Here is a 15,105-nt window from a genome sequence, read left to right as displayed (position 1 = left end):
GTTAAAAATTATATTCTGTGAATTAAATGTACAAAAGTTTTAAAAAATAGACAAAAATGTATGTATAAAAATATAAAAAAAATTATAGAATAGGTAAATTTTTGATGCACACATTTTTTTATATAATCTGTGGTAGTTATTTTATTTGATGAAAATTCTCGGATAATGTTTTCAATGAGCTCCTGTTTTTTGTCGGTTTTGGTGTATTTACACCACTTCTAGCTTTAATTTGTGTTTCGGAATGTATTTCGGTTAGTATGTCAATAACCTTAAAAATATTAGGATGAGCAGAATTGAATTCGTTGTTAAATCTGCTGTGGAACGATTCACAGCCATTTGTGGTCAAAGCAAGGGAATAACTTATTCCTAACCTAACCTAACTTATAAGAACTTTTTTCGACGGGAGCCGTTTGGGAATTTACCTGTTCGTAAAACCTTTTTCAACCGGAGCCGTTTGGGTATTTACCTGTTCGTAAAACCTTTTTTGACGGGAGCCGTTTGGGAATAATAAACAATAGACGGGAGCCGTTTGGGTATTGACGCTTACAAATATATTACAATTCAGCCTTTTTAGTTTGAAAATTAGAGTGAATTGAGCTCTTATACGATTTAAAGGTAAGAGTATTATCTAGTGCACTTCATGGAGTTTTTTTATATTTTAATTTTCAAGCAAGTTATGATTATTTTAAAATAGTCAATTACTTGTGCATTTTAAAATACTCATAACTTGCTTTTAAAACTAAAATCTAAAATAACACTATTGGCAACACTTGGGTATTTTTAAATGGTTAATATTATATGATATCCCTAACCCACTGCAACTGAACTGCTAAAACATATCGCAAAACACTCAATTTTTGTGTTTATAATTAAAATATTATGCAAATTAAGTAATTTGACCATTTATATTAAAATGCGGAGGTTTATGAACATAATTAAACATATTTGTAAACAAAAAACGCTGCTTATATAAACATACCAATGAATATAAATCCTAGCCGTAATTACCTGTACTAGGTCAAAGTATCTATAGTCAGTGAATCTCAAGCGAATCAAATAATTGGAAGAAATAAACCAGATGGAGAATCTTGTGGTGAAATATTAAATTGCACTGGAAAAATGGAATATCAACCTGTGCAGAGACATTTGTCAACCAATTTCCGGTAAATTTGGACTTTAAATGTACTGTCTTATAAGTCAGTCAAATAATAATTTGTATTTAACTATAATAGAAGTATGCAACTCAAGAAAATTAAGCGTACTGAAAAAAAAGGCACAGAATCTGTTATGGATGAAAAATTTTCAATTTTGTTTTCTTCCAAATTTTTCATTGGTAATGAACTCCAATTTGAGGTAAGTTTTGTTGTCATTTTTAATTTGTAGTACTTAAACAAATATCAAAATTAAATACAAACCGCATGAAGTTAATCAATGGAAAAAATTAGTACCATATAGTAACATATCTCTATTTGAAAATATTTCATTACTGATACATTCTACTGATTTTGATTAAAATGTATTAGAGAAATAATTTAGAAGGTACCTATTACGTCATATAATTTATATAATACAGATATTAACAAAAAGTGTTGAATGTGTAATATTTAAAAATTATTTTAGGTGTGGAATTTGTCATTACCTGTGGTAGTTATTGTGCATGGGAATCAAGATCCTCATGCTTGGGCTACTGTAACTTGGGATAATGCTTTTGCTGAACCTGGCCGTGTTCCATTTAATGTTCCTGATAAAGTACCATGGAGAAATGTGGCAGAAGCTTTAAACATGAAGTTTTCTGCAGCTACAGGCCGTGGTCTCTCAGAAGAAAGTTTGACATTTTTGGCTGAAAAAGCCTTTAGGTAAATAGATAAGTTTAAAAATAATTTAAATTAATATGATGAATAATTTAAATATATTTTCAGAATGCAAAATGTGGATTTTAATCACATGGTGTTGTCATGGTCGCAATTCTGTAAAGAACCATTGCCACAAAGAAGTTTCACATTTTGGGAATGGTTTTATGCCGTGATGAAAATAACTAGAGAACATTTAAAAGGCCCTTGGACTGATGGGTAATTACTTGAAAATAGTTGTATGTATTATATTATGTTGACTTGGTATTTTAACACAAAATGTGTAGTGCCATTATGGGATTCATAAGAAAGTCTGATGCAGAAGAGATGTTGACAAGATATGCCACGGGTACATTTTTATTAAGATTTTCAGATTCAGAACTAGGTGGGCTAACTGTTGCCTGGGCTGGATGTAAGTTCTACTTTTCTTTAGGTTAATAATGAAAGATTTACTTATTTTAGTATTTTTTGTTATTTTTCAGCCAATGATTCAGATGCGTATAGTTTACATCCTTTCTCAGCTAAAGATTTATCAATTCGAAACTTGGCTGATAGACTATTGGACTTGCCATATCTCACAAAGTTATATCCTGATATTGATAAAAATCAAGCATTCGGAAAATACTATACACAACCACCAAGTATTCATATATTTTTATTTTAACAAATAAGTTTTGTTTTTAAACTAAACATACTTAATTTATATTATAAATTGTGTCAATTCATGAAATCATTCTAATATAATTCTCCGAACTTTCCTGAATTAGGCTGAACAATATTAAATTATAACACACTATTCAGATAGTCATCAAGTCCTGGCCGAGATCACAAATAATTCAAAACGTCTTGAGCCTTGAACAATTCAGGTTTACGATAACCATTAAAATGCATTATAATTATCATAAAGTGTTGCTTCCCCCAATAATCTTGTAAACTTTCTAACTGTAATTAATTTTTATCTGTCATCTGGTATTTTGTTCTATTTTTACATGTTTTCTCAAGTATAACTTTGATTTAACATCATGACAAATATAAAATTGTGAGTCATAACATAAAATTATTTGTTATTTTATGTGACTTATGTTTTGTAACATTGTTGTGAAATCAAAATAAATAGTATTGTTCTTTTTTCTTGTGATAGTGAAAATCAAGTGGTAGGTTGGTGAATTTTTAACATTGTATTTAATAACATGTCTCCAAATCAGTTATGTTGATTTACTGAAAAAATGCAATATTCATACTCTTTTATTAAACAGGGAAACCAAATAACAATTTTTGATGAATATGTAAGGAGAGCATGAAAGGTTTTATTTTCTTAGGCATGGATACTGTACGCATATAATAAAGATTTTCAAATTAGGAATAAGATTTAATTTGATTTTTGTGGATAAATTATACACCCCCTGTATCTTTTAAAATTGAATGTCCTGTTTTTTAATATGAAATTAATAATAACCCTATTCTAAAAATAGTATTTTCTTTAAATTTAAAATTATGACTATGTTTCATATATTTTATTTTCATAATTTAGATATTAGCACACCTGTTACAAGTAATGGTTATTTAAAGCCTTTACTGGTTACGCATGTTCCTGGTTGGGGCGGACCTGGAACCAACGGACAAGGAATGAATAGCTATCCAAACACTCCTCAGAACCACATGTTTCATGTAAACAGCCCTGGAAATTGTAGCATTAGAGAAACCTCATCAGTGCACAGTGAACCAGTAAATAAGTAAGAATATTTCCAATAATGTAATGCACAATTGTTTTTAGCTTGAATTTAGTTTTGTTTGAGTTTAAAAGAGATTATATTAATTAGAAGTGAGTGAGTAAATTTACAATTTTAAATAAAGTTATGTTTTTAATTTTAATTAAATATTAAATATTTATCACTATTAACAGGTTGTTGATTATAGGTATCTTTAATTGTTGTATTTGAGTTTTCACTTCTGTTTCACAGGCAGTTTGATTTGGTGACATGGGGGCAGTGATCTCCTGGTATGTTTTGTGTATGTATATCTTATTTTCATAAATAAGATGTATAATATATTATAATAATTTTTTGGTTAAATTTTCCTATCTTCATTCAAATTTTGAACAGCTCGTGTAACTTAGAAAATATTTTAGATATTTATGTAATTAAGATAAGACAGGAAATATTGTTCATTTTTTAAACATCCCCATACTCAATTTACCATTAAATATTCTAAATTCAAACAAATTTGTATAACATATTAATATTTTATGCAACTTTTATTGATTATTTATTATTTTATTAATTATTAATTATTTACCTTCAAATAATATACAGTCAAATTTGATTATAACGATCTTCTAGGGACCTAGGGAATCTGATCGTTATAACTGACCTTCATTATACCCGGATCATGAAAAGTAACATGAAATTTTTGAAAAATTGATTTATGAAACAAATTTTTTACTCTTTAATTTTGTTTAAGATTACATATTTTAACATTCAAAGTATTTATAATTTTTTAATAAAATTACATAATATATATAGTATATATTTAAGATTTGTTTGAAAAATAATCTATTATAGTGGGTTGTTTATAATTTGAATAAGATTTTTAACAAAATTAGAAACATTGTTTATTGCCATTGATATTTCTGGCGTATTTATATAACTGTTTACCGAAACAACAGTACGCACCTGATTAATATCAAAATACATTTTCGAAACAGACGTTACTTTGAATGGTACTCTTTGACGGTCTTTCATTTGACATTTTTAACTTATACGGAAAGTGTCTAAACGGATGACAATTAAAACAGGGACTAAGAAACGTATGCTGTGTAATGTATATTGTATACAATACGGTCGGACAAGACACATTATCTGTTACAGATAAGATTAGGAATTATAACACTCTGAATGAAATCAAATTTACTACACAATGTACATATTATTAATCGCTATAGGTTATTATAAAAACCAATATTCGTTTCAAAATAAAATCGCTATATCCGGATTATCGTTATAACCGATATTGTTCTATACGATTAAAAGTACTAAATATAACTTATAAAACCAACCAAATACACTGCTTGGAATCGTTTTACCCAAAATATTGTTACATACACCCGGCAATTTGACTGTATATATATAATCTAAATATTATCATCAGACACTCATTATCAACTAGTTCTTGTTTCATTAAACCCAGATTGGCTTAACTTTGGGTGTGTGATCAGCTTGTATTTTATTTAAATAGAAATATTATGTAAATTATATTATTTTGAATTTGTATAGATCCAAACTTATATGCTTGCTCACTTCTAATGATTTTTTTTTTTATTATTCTCGTGAGTGGTGTACATAGAATAAATTTCACTCAGTTATTGGTTTAGGGATCAAGTTCACAATTGAAAACTGATTTAATTTTGAATATATATGTTAAGTGTATAATAATTATTACTATATCTTTATTCCTGTGTTGTGCTACATAATATTAAAAGAGCACAAAACAAAAAAAAATTACTGTTTTAATTTGAAAGCATGTTCAATTTTAAGAATAATGGTATAGGTTTAGCGTTTATACTCTTTTATCCAATGAGCCATGCTAAATTAACTTAAAAAAATAAAAATAAATAACTTCACTGGCCAGAGCTCGTGGTAATTGCCTATCTTATAAGTGTAAAAATTACTCGTTTCACACAATAATTTTAATACCTTTAAAGTATATTTTTAAACTTTTGTTGTATGTATGTGGTATGTATGTTTTTGTGTACTAAAAATGTTAATGGAACCACCATTTTTCTAAAATGTTTAGTTATTTTTTGAAATATTTAAAAAGTGTGTCTAAATACATCGACGCTCTGTGCCGCTGTAACTGCAATATGTATATACAGCGGCACAACTGCAATATGTACATAACAAAAAAACTCTTAGTATTTTTAATATTAAAAAAAAACCAAATTTTGTATTTAAATTCTGATACTTCTATTGTCTTTAGAACAAAAAACCACATATTTTTACATAAATTAAACATCAAAAATAAAATGTTTAAGTTGGTAAATCATTTTATAAAGCGAGAAACTTTTACACGCATACGATGGGCTATTATGCCGGCTTGGCCCAATGATATCACACAGCTTATTCTGATAGTTATCCCAGTAGTTCCTAAAATAATTTTTTTTTTTTTTTGATTGAATTCTGACAAAATCATTATTAGTATACCTTACTATAATGATTGAGCATTTAATTAAAATTTGTATTTTGTGTGTGCTTCTTTAAATATAACAATAAATTAAAGGTAGGTCTATAATAAGTACTATGTACACTACTAACTTCATACTAATATTTATGTAATCAGCACGAACCTATATCAATTTTTTGCCATTTTATTATTTTTTTTTTTCGGTATATATAATGCATGACCATACTTTTTATTAATATTATGTAAATATTATATGGAGCCTTTAAATTTAAATTTATTAACAAATCATTAAATTGTTACAAAATATATTATTAATTGCCCATCAAAATAAAATACCTATTAAATAATGAAATCTAAATTAATTAACTTCAATTCTTTTAAAATACAAATAAAACAATTAAGCACTAAGTAATGTCAAAGCCTTTTAATTAAAGCCCGTTTCTTTTTCATTTACAGTAGTTGTCATTTATTTGACATTTAATATAATATTTTTGTTCTCAAATTATATTTAAATGACCTATGAAAAATCAATGTAATATATATCATTTTTTTTTAGTCTAAACTCTAATTATTTTTAAATATGTTTGTTAGAGGCATAATCACTGACCATACAGAATTTAAATTACTAGCGCAGGCAAATCTAATAAGTTTCTTAATGCCTGTTTGGTAAATGTTTCTAGTTCTGCTTATGATTAGCAGTATAATATGACACAGCATTCTAGCATTTACATTACTTTAATTTAAATATAAACAATATGTGTTTTTTGTCTTATACTTAAAATAAGCAAAATAAAAAAATAGATATTTTTCTTGAGTGATCATTAATATAATATTGTATTAATAATATGTGATGTAATAACTAATGTCACAAATTACTAAATTGTGTCTGTTTATTAATACTACATTTTGGGCAGGGATGTCAAATCATATTAGAGAGCAGATTTTGCATAAAAAATACTGTTATAATCACCTTCTTTTTCTATGTTCATTGGTGAATATTATATAATCTTTAAAATTGTAATTTGATAAATCATGATAAAAATAATACTGACTATAATAAATGATAACTACTGTACCAATAGCTGTATATAATGGTTATTTATATTTTATATAAAAAAAATATACATTTAATTTATATTCAATACTAGACTTTGTTAGACACACTTATTTATATTTTATATCCTTAACTTATAAAGAGACATATATTATTATTTTTACAAAGGTTCCAAATATTATCATAAAAAATTAAGTGTAAAATGTATTTATATTAAAAAAAAAAAAAAATTTTTAATTTTGCTTTAACTCAACAGTACATCTGAAAAGTACCGTCCAGGGTCGTTTTTTTCAGCCGCCATCCTATGACGGGATTTAGAAATGCCTGTACTATGATCCTGGGATAAAGTTCCGAGTCAATTTGGATGTTAATTTTTTTTTATTATTATTATTACATCTGTTACCTTATTTTCATTAATATTCATCGATAGAATAGATCATCAGATAAACCTAACGCCTTTAGTATACTCCTTGTCTTGTTAGATTATATAGGTTGCATTTATATATTAAGAACTGTATTTTAAAACATAGTACTGAAGTATGATTGATTTTATTTGATACAAAAAATAAGAAAATTAAGAAAGTATGTTTAAAACATAATAGTGGCTTTTGAAGGTGTGCTTTGAACCATAGATTTTATCATAGGTAGGCTAACACTTATGTGTTAAAAATTTTTAAATTTATTTAAACTTAGGTTTTAACAAATCATTGTCCCATGCAAAAAGTGACAAAGTGAAAATTTTTAAGATTTTATTCTGAAGTTTTTATTTTGTATTGCTCCATAAGAATTTAATAGTTTCACTTGGTCAATTTTTGCACTTTGGGAACTGTGTTGTGATTCAAACATGCAAAAATTGATCAAGGGAAATAATTAAATAATTAGTAACAATACAAATTTCAAATTTCAAAATAAAATTGTAAAGCGTTCACTTGGTCAATTTTTTAGTGACGACAAGGAAATATTTTAATTCATACTTTCAGTATTGATCGCTTTTGAATCTCAAACATAACTGAAAACAATTAAAAAGATTGCATTAAATGTATTGAGTACATATTGAGTACATATTTTACTCATTTTAGTATTGTTAAATTTATGTATTATAATATGAATGTTTTATTTATTTTATTGGCTTAAAAAATATATATTGTTTTGCTTATTTAGTATGATGGCATTTGGAAATGATTCCTTAGAAATGGATTTTTCTTCGAACTTAAATGACATATCGCATGTGGATGAAGCGTTTTTTTAAAAATAATTTAGATATATTATCTTATAGTCTAGTTTAGGTAAGCCATTCAATGCCATAATGATTAAAGTATGCATTAAACTGCTTGTGTTAGTTTGAAACTTTGATGTAATTCCTTAATTTTTTTTTTTATAATTTTTAGTATATAAAATATTGACGTACGTATTTTACTCAATTGATATGAGCAAACCATTTTTGAAACCAATTTGAGTGTATAGTTTTATTATTATTTATCATCATTGATTTATTCTTTTATTTGAATTATGCATTTATTATTATTACCTTAGATTAATTATTATTTGTGTATATTATTAAATATAATTTTTGTGATCATCAAGTCCTTATGGTGCTTAGTTAACAAACTGCTTCGTTTCGCTGTTATTACTTATTTTATTATTTTTATCATTATTATTATTATTATTATTATTATTATTATTATTATGTTTAAATATTATGTCAAAACATTATTCCATCAATATTGATCAGGTAATTATTTTGGTTTTATACTTAAATATATCTTTAGTATGTAGTTGTACTTATTCATATGTTATTATTTGCATTGATGTATACATTACTGTTAAATCACTAAGAATGTCTGCTTTTTTTAATATAGCTAATTTCATATTTGATCAAAATAATTATTGGTGTTTTTCACATTTTTTATCAATTATTGTTTCTGAATTTTAAATTGTAACTTTTTTACTTTTTCATACATTTTTATTTCAACGAAGTGTGTATCTATGATGATATAAGTTCAATCGACATTCTTGGTGATTTTTCGTGGATAATTTGTGTGTATAACAATAATGTACTTAAAAACCTATGTTTTTTTATGTTTGAACAATTTTATCATCAAAATATTTTTACACACAATATTTTATTATTATATAAGTATAATTGTATCGTTTACTTAGTAGATCATCTATTGTAATTTTGTATTCAAAATTATTTCCTTACTTATTTAAATATTAAAATACTCTTACACATTTAATTTAATTTAATGATATAGTATGCACAAACTTAATGAATTCAATTCAATTTGAATAGATAGACAAATAGCTATGTTTAAAAATAAACATTGAATTTCATGTTTTATCCTATAAATTGTTCGTCAACATTTTTTTTCTTCATAATGATTGTTCTTAACACTTAACTAGCTTCAACAAATAAAATTCGTTTTAACTTTTGAAGGGGATTGATAGTGGTTATTTACTAGCTTGGCTTAGACAATTGTGTGTTCATGTATTTAAATTGCGAGAAGTAAACAACAATTAATTATTATGAATGAGTAGATATGTTTCGAACATGTACACATGAACCTAAAGTACAATTACTATTTCATTGTATACAAAATGTTAGTTTCATGACATCAATTGACTTAAAGATGTTACGAAAAATGTTGAAAACCAACTTGAATTTATCTGTTTAGTGTTTCAGTTTACTAAAGATTGTCTTGTATTTTTAAATTTTTTTTGATAAATAATAATATAGGCATTTTTAACTTTTGCAGCCTAGATTAAAAGTCAATCTAATTCAACTTTTAATAAACTCTAAATTTTTACTAGAATTCTAACTCAATTTCCTTGGGTTCTCATTTGGTTCATTATTGATGACAAGATAATAATCATTGGAATAAAAATAAGTAAAAACTACACTCAATCCCTTTCATTAAAATAAAATGTATTTTTAAAGAACTCTCAATTGTTGCTTTTCAAAAACGTATGTTATGTTTTATAATAATTATGGTATTTATACTTAAATATGGATGTATGTTTTAAATGTGTTTTTTAACAATGAGAAAATACCTAAAATTGTATTTTTAAATTAAATATTGGTGTTTATATTGTAATGTTTGTTGTAAATGTTTTATGTGTAAAAATTAATCAATCCTATTCAGGGTCAGTGTGGTAGAAATTTTTTTCTTGGAAAGTAGTCAAGATTGTTGTAATATAATTGTTTAGCAGTGGTCTGTATTTGAATATAGTGATACATATTTATATTGTATCATTAATGAATGAACGTGGGCACCAAAAACTATATCACAGATGAGGCTCAAATAGGAATACCTGTCCCCTACTGTGGTCAGGCTGATCCTGTTCCTAATATCCTTTTTTTATTATTATTATTACAATAAACAAGAATATATTTATCATCTGTTATAAAAATGTATACAACAGAAGTGCAAAAGAGGAGAATTGAGAAGAGGTTTGATATTGGTGGATTTGAATGTGAGGTTAGAGTGAGGGAGAGATTACTGACAAACCAGGAGTATTGGTGATGAGGTTAAGGCAAATTGACATATTTTAATATTCAATGTCTTCGCTGTCCCACCCCTCCCCATTAATGAATACTGTAGGTTATAATTTGTTTAAAAATTTAGTGTTTGATAATATCCTGGTTTTTATTTAAGTTTACATAAACTATTATAATACATATTATTATCACTATAAATGTACTCGTATATGTTTTTATGTGTTAAGAAAGGTATTGACATTGTGCTCACCTATGCAAGGAGTGTTATGTTATAAATTATGTTAATAAATTTAAAACCAATTGCAAACCAAAAATAATTCTTAGACGAGATCAAATTAAAAAGGTTTGAAAGTCACTACTCTAATGTACAGTAGGTATTGAGAATACCTTGTCATTGAAGAATAACGAACTGTAATCATGGGCTTGTGCAGATTCTTTGTTCTGTGGTTGCAAATTTTAAATTGGGAAACAAACATTTTGAAAACCATTTGGTACAAGCAATTTTTTACAATGTTAACAATTCTTATTTACCAACAAATCTATTTATGTACAAATAAGTGTATGTATAGAGAAACTAAAAAAATATAAAAATTAACTTTTTACTTAAACTTAAAAGTTTTTATTTTGGATCATTAATACTAATTTATCAATTGCTATGCTCATTTTATATTCGATTTTTTCATATGTAGAAGTGCTAGAACTCATTTTCAGTAAAGCTTCAAAAACGAAATTTAGGTAATAAAATTGTTCTCATAAAGAATATAGCAAACAACAAAATATTAAAAACTAACTAATGCATTTGGGTCTTTTTTTAGCAATTAGGCCTCCAGTGGCATCCCCAGCACCCCCAGTGCATGTGCATATAACTAATGTACACTTGTCAAATTTCATTCAATAATAAATCTTTAAATACAAAAATGACTAAGCAGAAGACAGTCTATCAGCATAGGCGACACTAAAGTCATACTATGGCTTGATATAATACTGACTTGAAATTTTTAATTTATTTTTTTCTTATTTATCATTAAGCATCATTAAAATATCCTAATAAAATTGTCTAGTTCCACTTATGTCTGTCAGCCTACTTTTAAAAGTAACTTTACTACTAGTAATAGCTTGAATGCAATTTTTGCAGAAGATATTTCACTTGAAAATGTCATTGTGCGTATTAAATATAATAATATAAGTTAAAATTTGAGTATCACAAATTATAATTTTGAATGATAATAAAAGTAACTAAATTAAAGTTTTAATCGTTCTTTATTAAAACATTTATTTCAACCAAATTTGAACTTAAATTGTCTATTACAAAAAAAAAAACAGTTATATTTTTTAATTTTTTCTTTACAATATTTGAACTTCAGATCATGATCAGGCATTATTTGTATCATTGATATAGTAATAACCATTAACTTAAGAAGAATTTTATTTTGTTATCAAGTAAAAGAAATTCATCAACATTAATACAAACGAAAAAAAGATGGACAAGTGAGTATCGATCAGCCTTACAATAGTTGTAAAGTTTGTCGGTGTAATGAAGTTGTTAGATTTAAATTAGATTATGATTCATTGCATACAAACACTATTTTGAGAGGAAGTAGTGTGTCATCACTCATCATCATAGCATACTTGAATAAATAATCAAATTTAATAGTTCAAATTTTCCATCTGAAAAATAATTTGCGATGTTTTGGGATTTCAATGAATTTTATCAAAATTTGAACTTTAAATGTATATAAAAATGTGTCTGTAATTTTTTTCTGCTATTAAAACAACTTATGAGAAACCTTACATTAAATTTTACTAAATGAAATGAAGCTTTGTCAATAATAATTTTTAAAAAAATTTACAAAATTCCTCATGGCTGTAAATAGCTCAAAAAGAGTAAAAATATTTTGAGCGTTCAATGGTTGTGCGTAATAATTTCCATTTTTCCTTTTTTTTTGTGTTTCCCAGCATATTCAAAAACGAGAAATTTTTAATTTTGACCTATCTAGAAGGTTTATGAATATCTAGAAAATGCGAATATTAACATTTGGTGAAAGATGTCTAACATAATTCTTTTTTCTAGTAATACCAGAAAACCAAATCGATTTTGTCTTAGTAGTGGCTTTACACTAGAATGTGACTTATAATTTTTTTTACCCGGTTATTTTGAAAAGTTTGGTACTTTTTACTTTTACCTCTCGCCAACACCCCCCCCCCCCCCAAAAAAAAAAAGTATCCGCTAGATCCAATTTACTACTAAAATCAACCCCCAAAGTTGAAAATTGAAACAATTTTACTGCCACTTTAGGTGATGACAGACAAAATAAACATATAGCATTATTGTAAAACCAATACTTTCATTGCGCCACTGAGAATCTTTATGCTTGCCGGTTTTACTTTAAAATCTTTTAATAGTAGCTGTTGGTTTAAAATTTAAAGAATGTTCTTTATTTGTAAGGAGCTTCATGGTAACTTAATCATAACATAATGTAATGATAAGCAAAATTATCATTATTTTTTTTTAGAATCTAAATTTGAGCAATTCCCTGCATGTACCTACTTGGCAATTAGTCATTATTTTGATTAGGTAATGACGAACATGTATCTCCATTACTTTATTAGTTATCACCCTTTTATATACGTTAAACATATTACATAATTTATTTATTGAAATAAAGTATAACATAGATGATAGTTATCTTTTCTAATAAATCCTTAATTGATACAATTTTGACCTGTCTGGCCATGGAATAAGGTTTATATGTAGCTGACACCACAAAAAGTAAAAATAATTTCAAATAATAGTTGTTTTAAATCTACTTATACTATGGGCTGTGTATTAATTTAAATTCTAAATTATTTTTACAACAGATACTTAAATTAAAAACTATAGATTTTTATTAATTTGGATCCTTGCTGATTCCAACAGCAGCCGCTCTGACGATACGTTCATGTAATTTATATCCAATTTGGGAAACTACAACCACAATACCTCCTTCTTTGCCTTCAACAACCTAAAAAAAGAAAATATTATTTATAATTCTTTTTTAATTTTTATCTTCACTAAGTTAGTTACCTGTTCAAATAAAGCTTTATGAGAATTGGGATCAAATTTTTCATTTAAAGGATTTATAGACATTAACCCATGTCTCTGAAAAATCTTTAAATAGATACAATTTGTATTATATATTTATTAGTTAATTAATATACATATTGAATATTATATATTATTTTAATCACTAACTGTTTGTAATTGTGATTCAGTAGTCACCAGGCCTTCATATAAATGTTTCAAATGTGGGTTACTATCAGATACTTCTTCTTTTGGAACGCATTCAGTAGCTTTACTTAAACTATCGGCAACCTAGAAAAAGTATAGTTATTACTTATGAATTATAATAAAATATTTAGGTATTTTAATATCTTAAATTGATCTGTTATTCTTACATCTAGCAAGTCTTTACAAAATCCTTGAATCGCATAAATTTTAGCATCAGCTGTTTCTTTAATAGTACGTTTGCGTATGTTTTCTGTTTCGGCTAAATACCTCCTAACTTTTTCCTATAATATACAATAAAGTATCGTAAATATTATCTTCTAAATGTATTCTATGTACGATATTTGAAACATACAGTTAAATTTTTATTTTCCTCAAGTAAATCTTCATTTTGTTTTACAAGGGCTTCAATATCAATCTTATCTTTACTTTCTTTTAATGGTTCTTTACTACTATCAGCTGCAGCATCTGACACTTTACGATGAAGAATGTTGTAGCCCATCAAACCATTTATCCTTAACAGAAAATAACAAAATTCCATTAAATTCAGAGTTTGCATACTTATAAAAATGTAATTTCACCAATTAGTGAAAAAAGTTCTAGACAATAAATATACAATATTATAACATATTTTTACAACATCCAATGCCCAGACACAGTTTAACCTTTCTATTTTTAACATATAGTTGAACAATAGAAAATATCCAATAATTAAGAGCCAATATTATAACAATAAGTATATCGTACATGCACTTTCAACATATTTCTTATATTTTCATAGTGAATACCTTTATGGCGACCTTGATACTTTCTATGCCGAATCCACACAGGACAAGGAAACACTAACAAAACATAAACTCAACTTTTCATACATACAATTTAACTTACCTACTTTCCGTTGCCAATGAAGTACCCAAGATAGATCTACAGATCCGGAATGGATAATTTATAATTGAAGTCATTTTAGTAAAAAAATTGTACTGTAAGTGTAAAATACAACTAAATTTTTAATTTTCAAGAATGAAATTTCAGAATTTCGCCACTGAATGACAGATATACAGAATAAGTGTTTAACTTTCAGCAATCGGCATTCAGCATGCGGTTTTTGCATACACAATACTGTCAATAGTCAATAGTCAATCTTATTACACATTTACACATAAAGATAACACATTATAATTTTTATATATTATCGGCTATAATTGTATTTTAGCCATTATCACGGTCTTTGAAGATAAGACGATTGTCCATGGCCGAG

General features: G+C 26.2%; 2 protein-coding genes across 4 annotated transcripts; one reads left to right on the top strand and one right to left on the bottom strand.

The window, feature by feature from the left end:
* The first annotated feature begins 694 nt into the window (after positions 1-694).
* On the top strand, positions 695-10,108 carry LOC111040241 (signal transducer and activator of transcription 5B-like). Of its 3 annotated transcripts, none has more exons than XM_022324068.1 (8): positions 695-1,163; positions 1,233-1,353; positions 1,621-1,856; positions 1,920-2,069; positions 2,138-2,262; positions 2,333-2,491; positions 3,382-3,583; positions 7,340-8,219. In XM_022324068.1, exons 1-8 carry the CDS (start codon positions 1,120-1,122, stop codon positions 7,389-7,391), a joined length of 1,089 nt encoding a protein of 362 aa, XP_022179760.1. In that variant the 5' UTR covers positions 695-1,119; the 3' UTR covers positions 7,392-8,219. The 3 variants fall into 3 exon arrangements, with proteins under 3 accessions (XP_022179760.1, XP_022179761.1, XP_022179759.1); XM_022324069.1 differs by lacking the exon at positions 7,340-8,219 and adding an exon at positions 3,812-3,860; XM_022324067.1 differs by lacking the exon at positions 7,340-8,219 and adding an exon at positions 8,245-10,108 and having other exon boundaries at positions 699-1,163.
* A 3,072-nt stretch (positions 10,109-13,180) lies between these two features.
* On the bottom strand, positions 13,181-14,993 carry LOC111040240 (grpE protein homolog 1, mitochondrial). Its single transcript, XM_022324066.1, has 6 exons — positions 14,736-14,993; positions 14,203-14,362; positions 14,018-14,131; positions 13,815-13,934; positions 13,647-13,730; positions 13,181-13,584 (listed from the first exon to the last, which is right to left on the bottom strand). Exons 1-6 carry the CDS (start codon positions 14,807-14,809, stop codon positions 13,471-13,473), a joined length of 666 nt encoding a protein of 221 aa, XP_022179758.1. The 5' UTR covers positions 14,810-14,993; the 3' UTR covers positions 13,181-13,470.
* Positions 14,994-15,105: the final 112 nt, after the last annotated feature.

The sequence above is a fragment of the Myzus persicae genome, unplaced genomic scaffold, assembly GCF_001856785.1.
Source record: "Myzus persicae strain clone G006 unplaced genomic scaffold, MPER_G0061.0, whole genome shotgun sequence".
In the NCBI taxonomy this organism is placed as follows: Eukaryota; Metazoa; Arthropoda; class Insecta; order Hemiptera; family Aphididae; genus Myzus; species Myzus persicae.
Note: the sequence above shows the minus strand (reverse complement) of the source record. Positions and strands in the feature narration are given on the sequence as shown.

Coding starts and splice junctions, on each gene's coding strand:
- LOC111040241 (XM_022324067.1), top strand. CDS start 1,120: ATGGAATATCAACCTGTGCAGAGACATTTGTCAACCAATTTCCG. Junction 2,492..3,381: donor ATACTATACACAACCACCAA/GTATTCATATAT, acceptor TTCATAATTTAG/ATATTAGCACACCTGTTACA. Junction 3,584..8,244: donor CACAGTGAACCAGTAAATAA/GTAAGAATATTT, acceptor TTGCTTATTTAG/TATGATGGCATTTGGAAATG.
- LOC111040240 (XM_022324066.1), bottom strand. CDS start 14,809: ATGACTTCAATTATAAATTATCCATTCCGGATCTGTAGATCTATCTTG. Junction 14,363..14,735: donor TCATTGGCAACGGAAAGTAG/GTAAGTTAAATT, acceptor TTTTCTGTTAAG/GATAAATGGTTTGATGGGCT. Junction 14,132..14,202: donor AGGAAAATAAAAATTTAACT/GTATGTTTCAAA, acceptor TGTATATTATAG/GAAAAAGTTAGGAGGTATTT.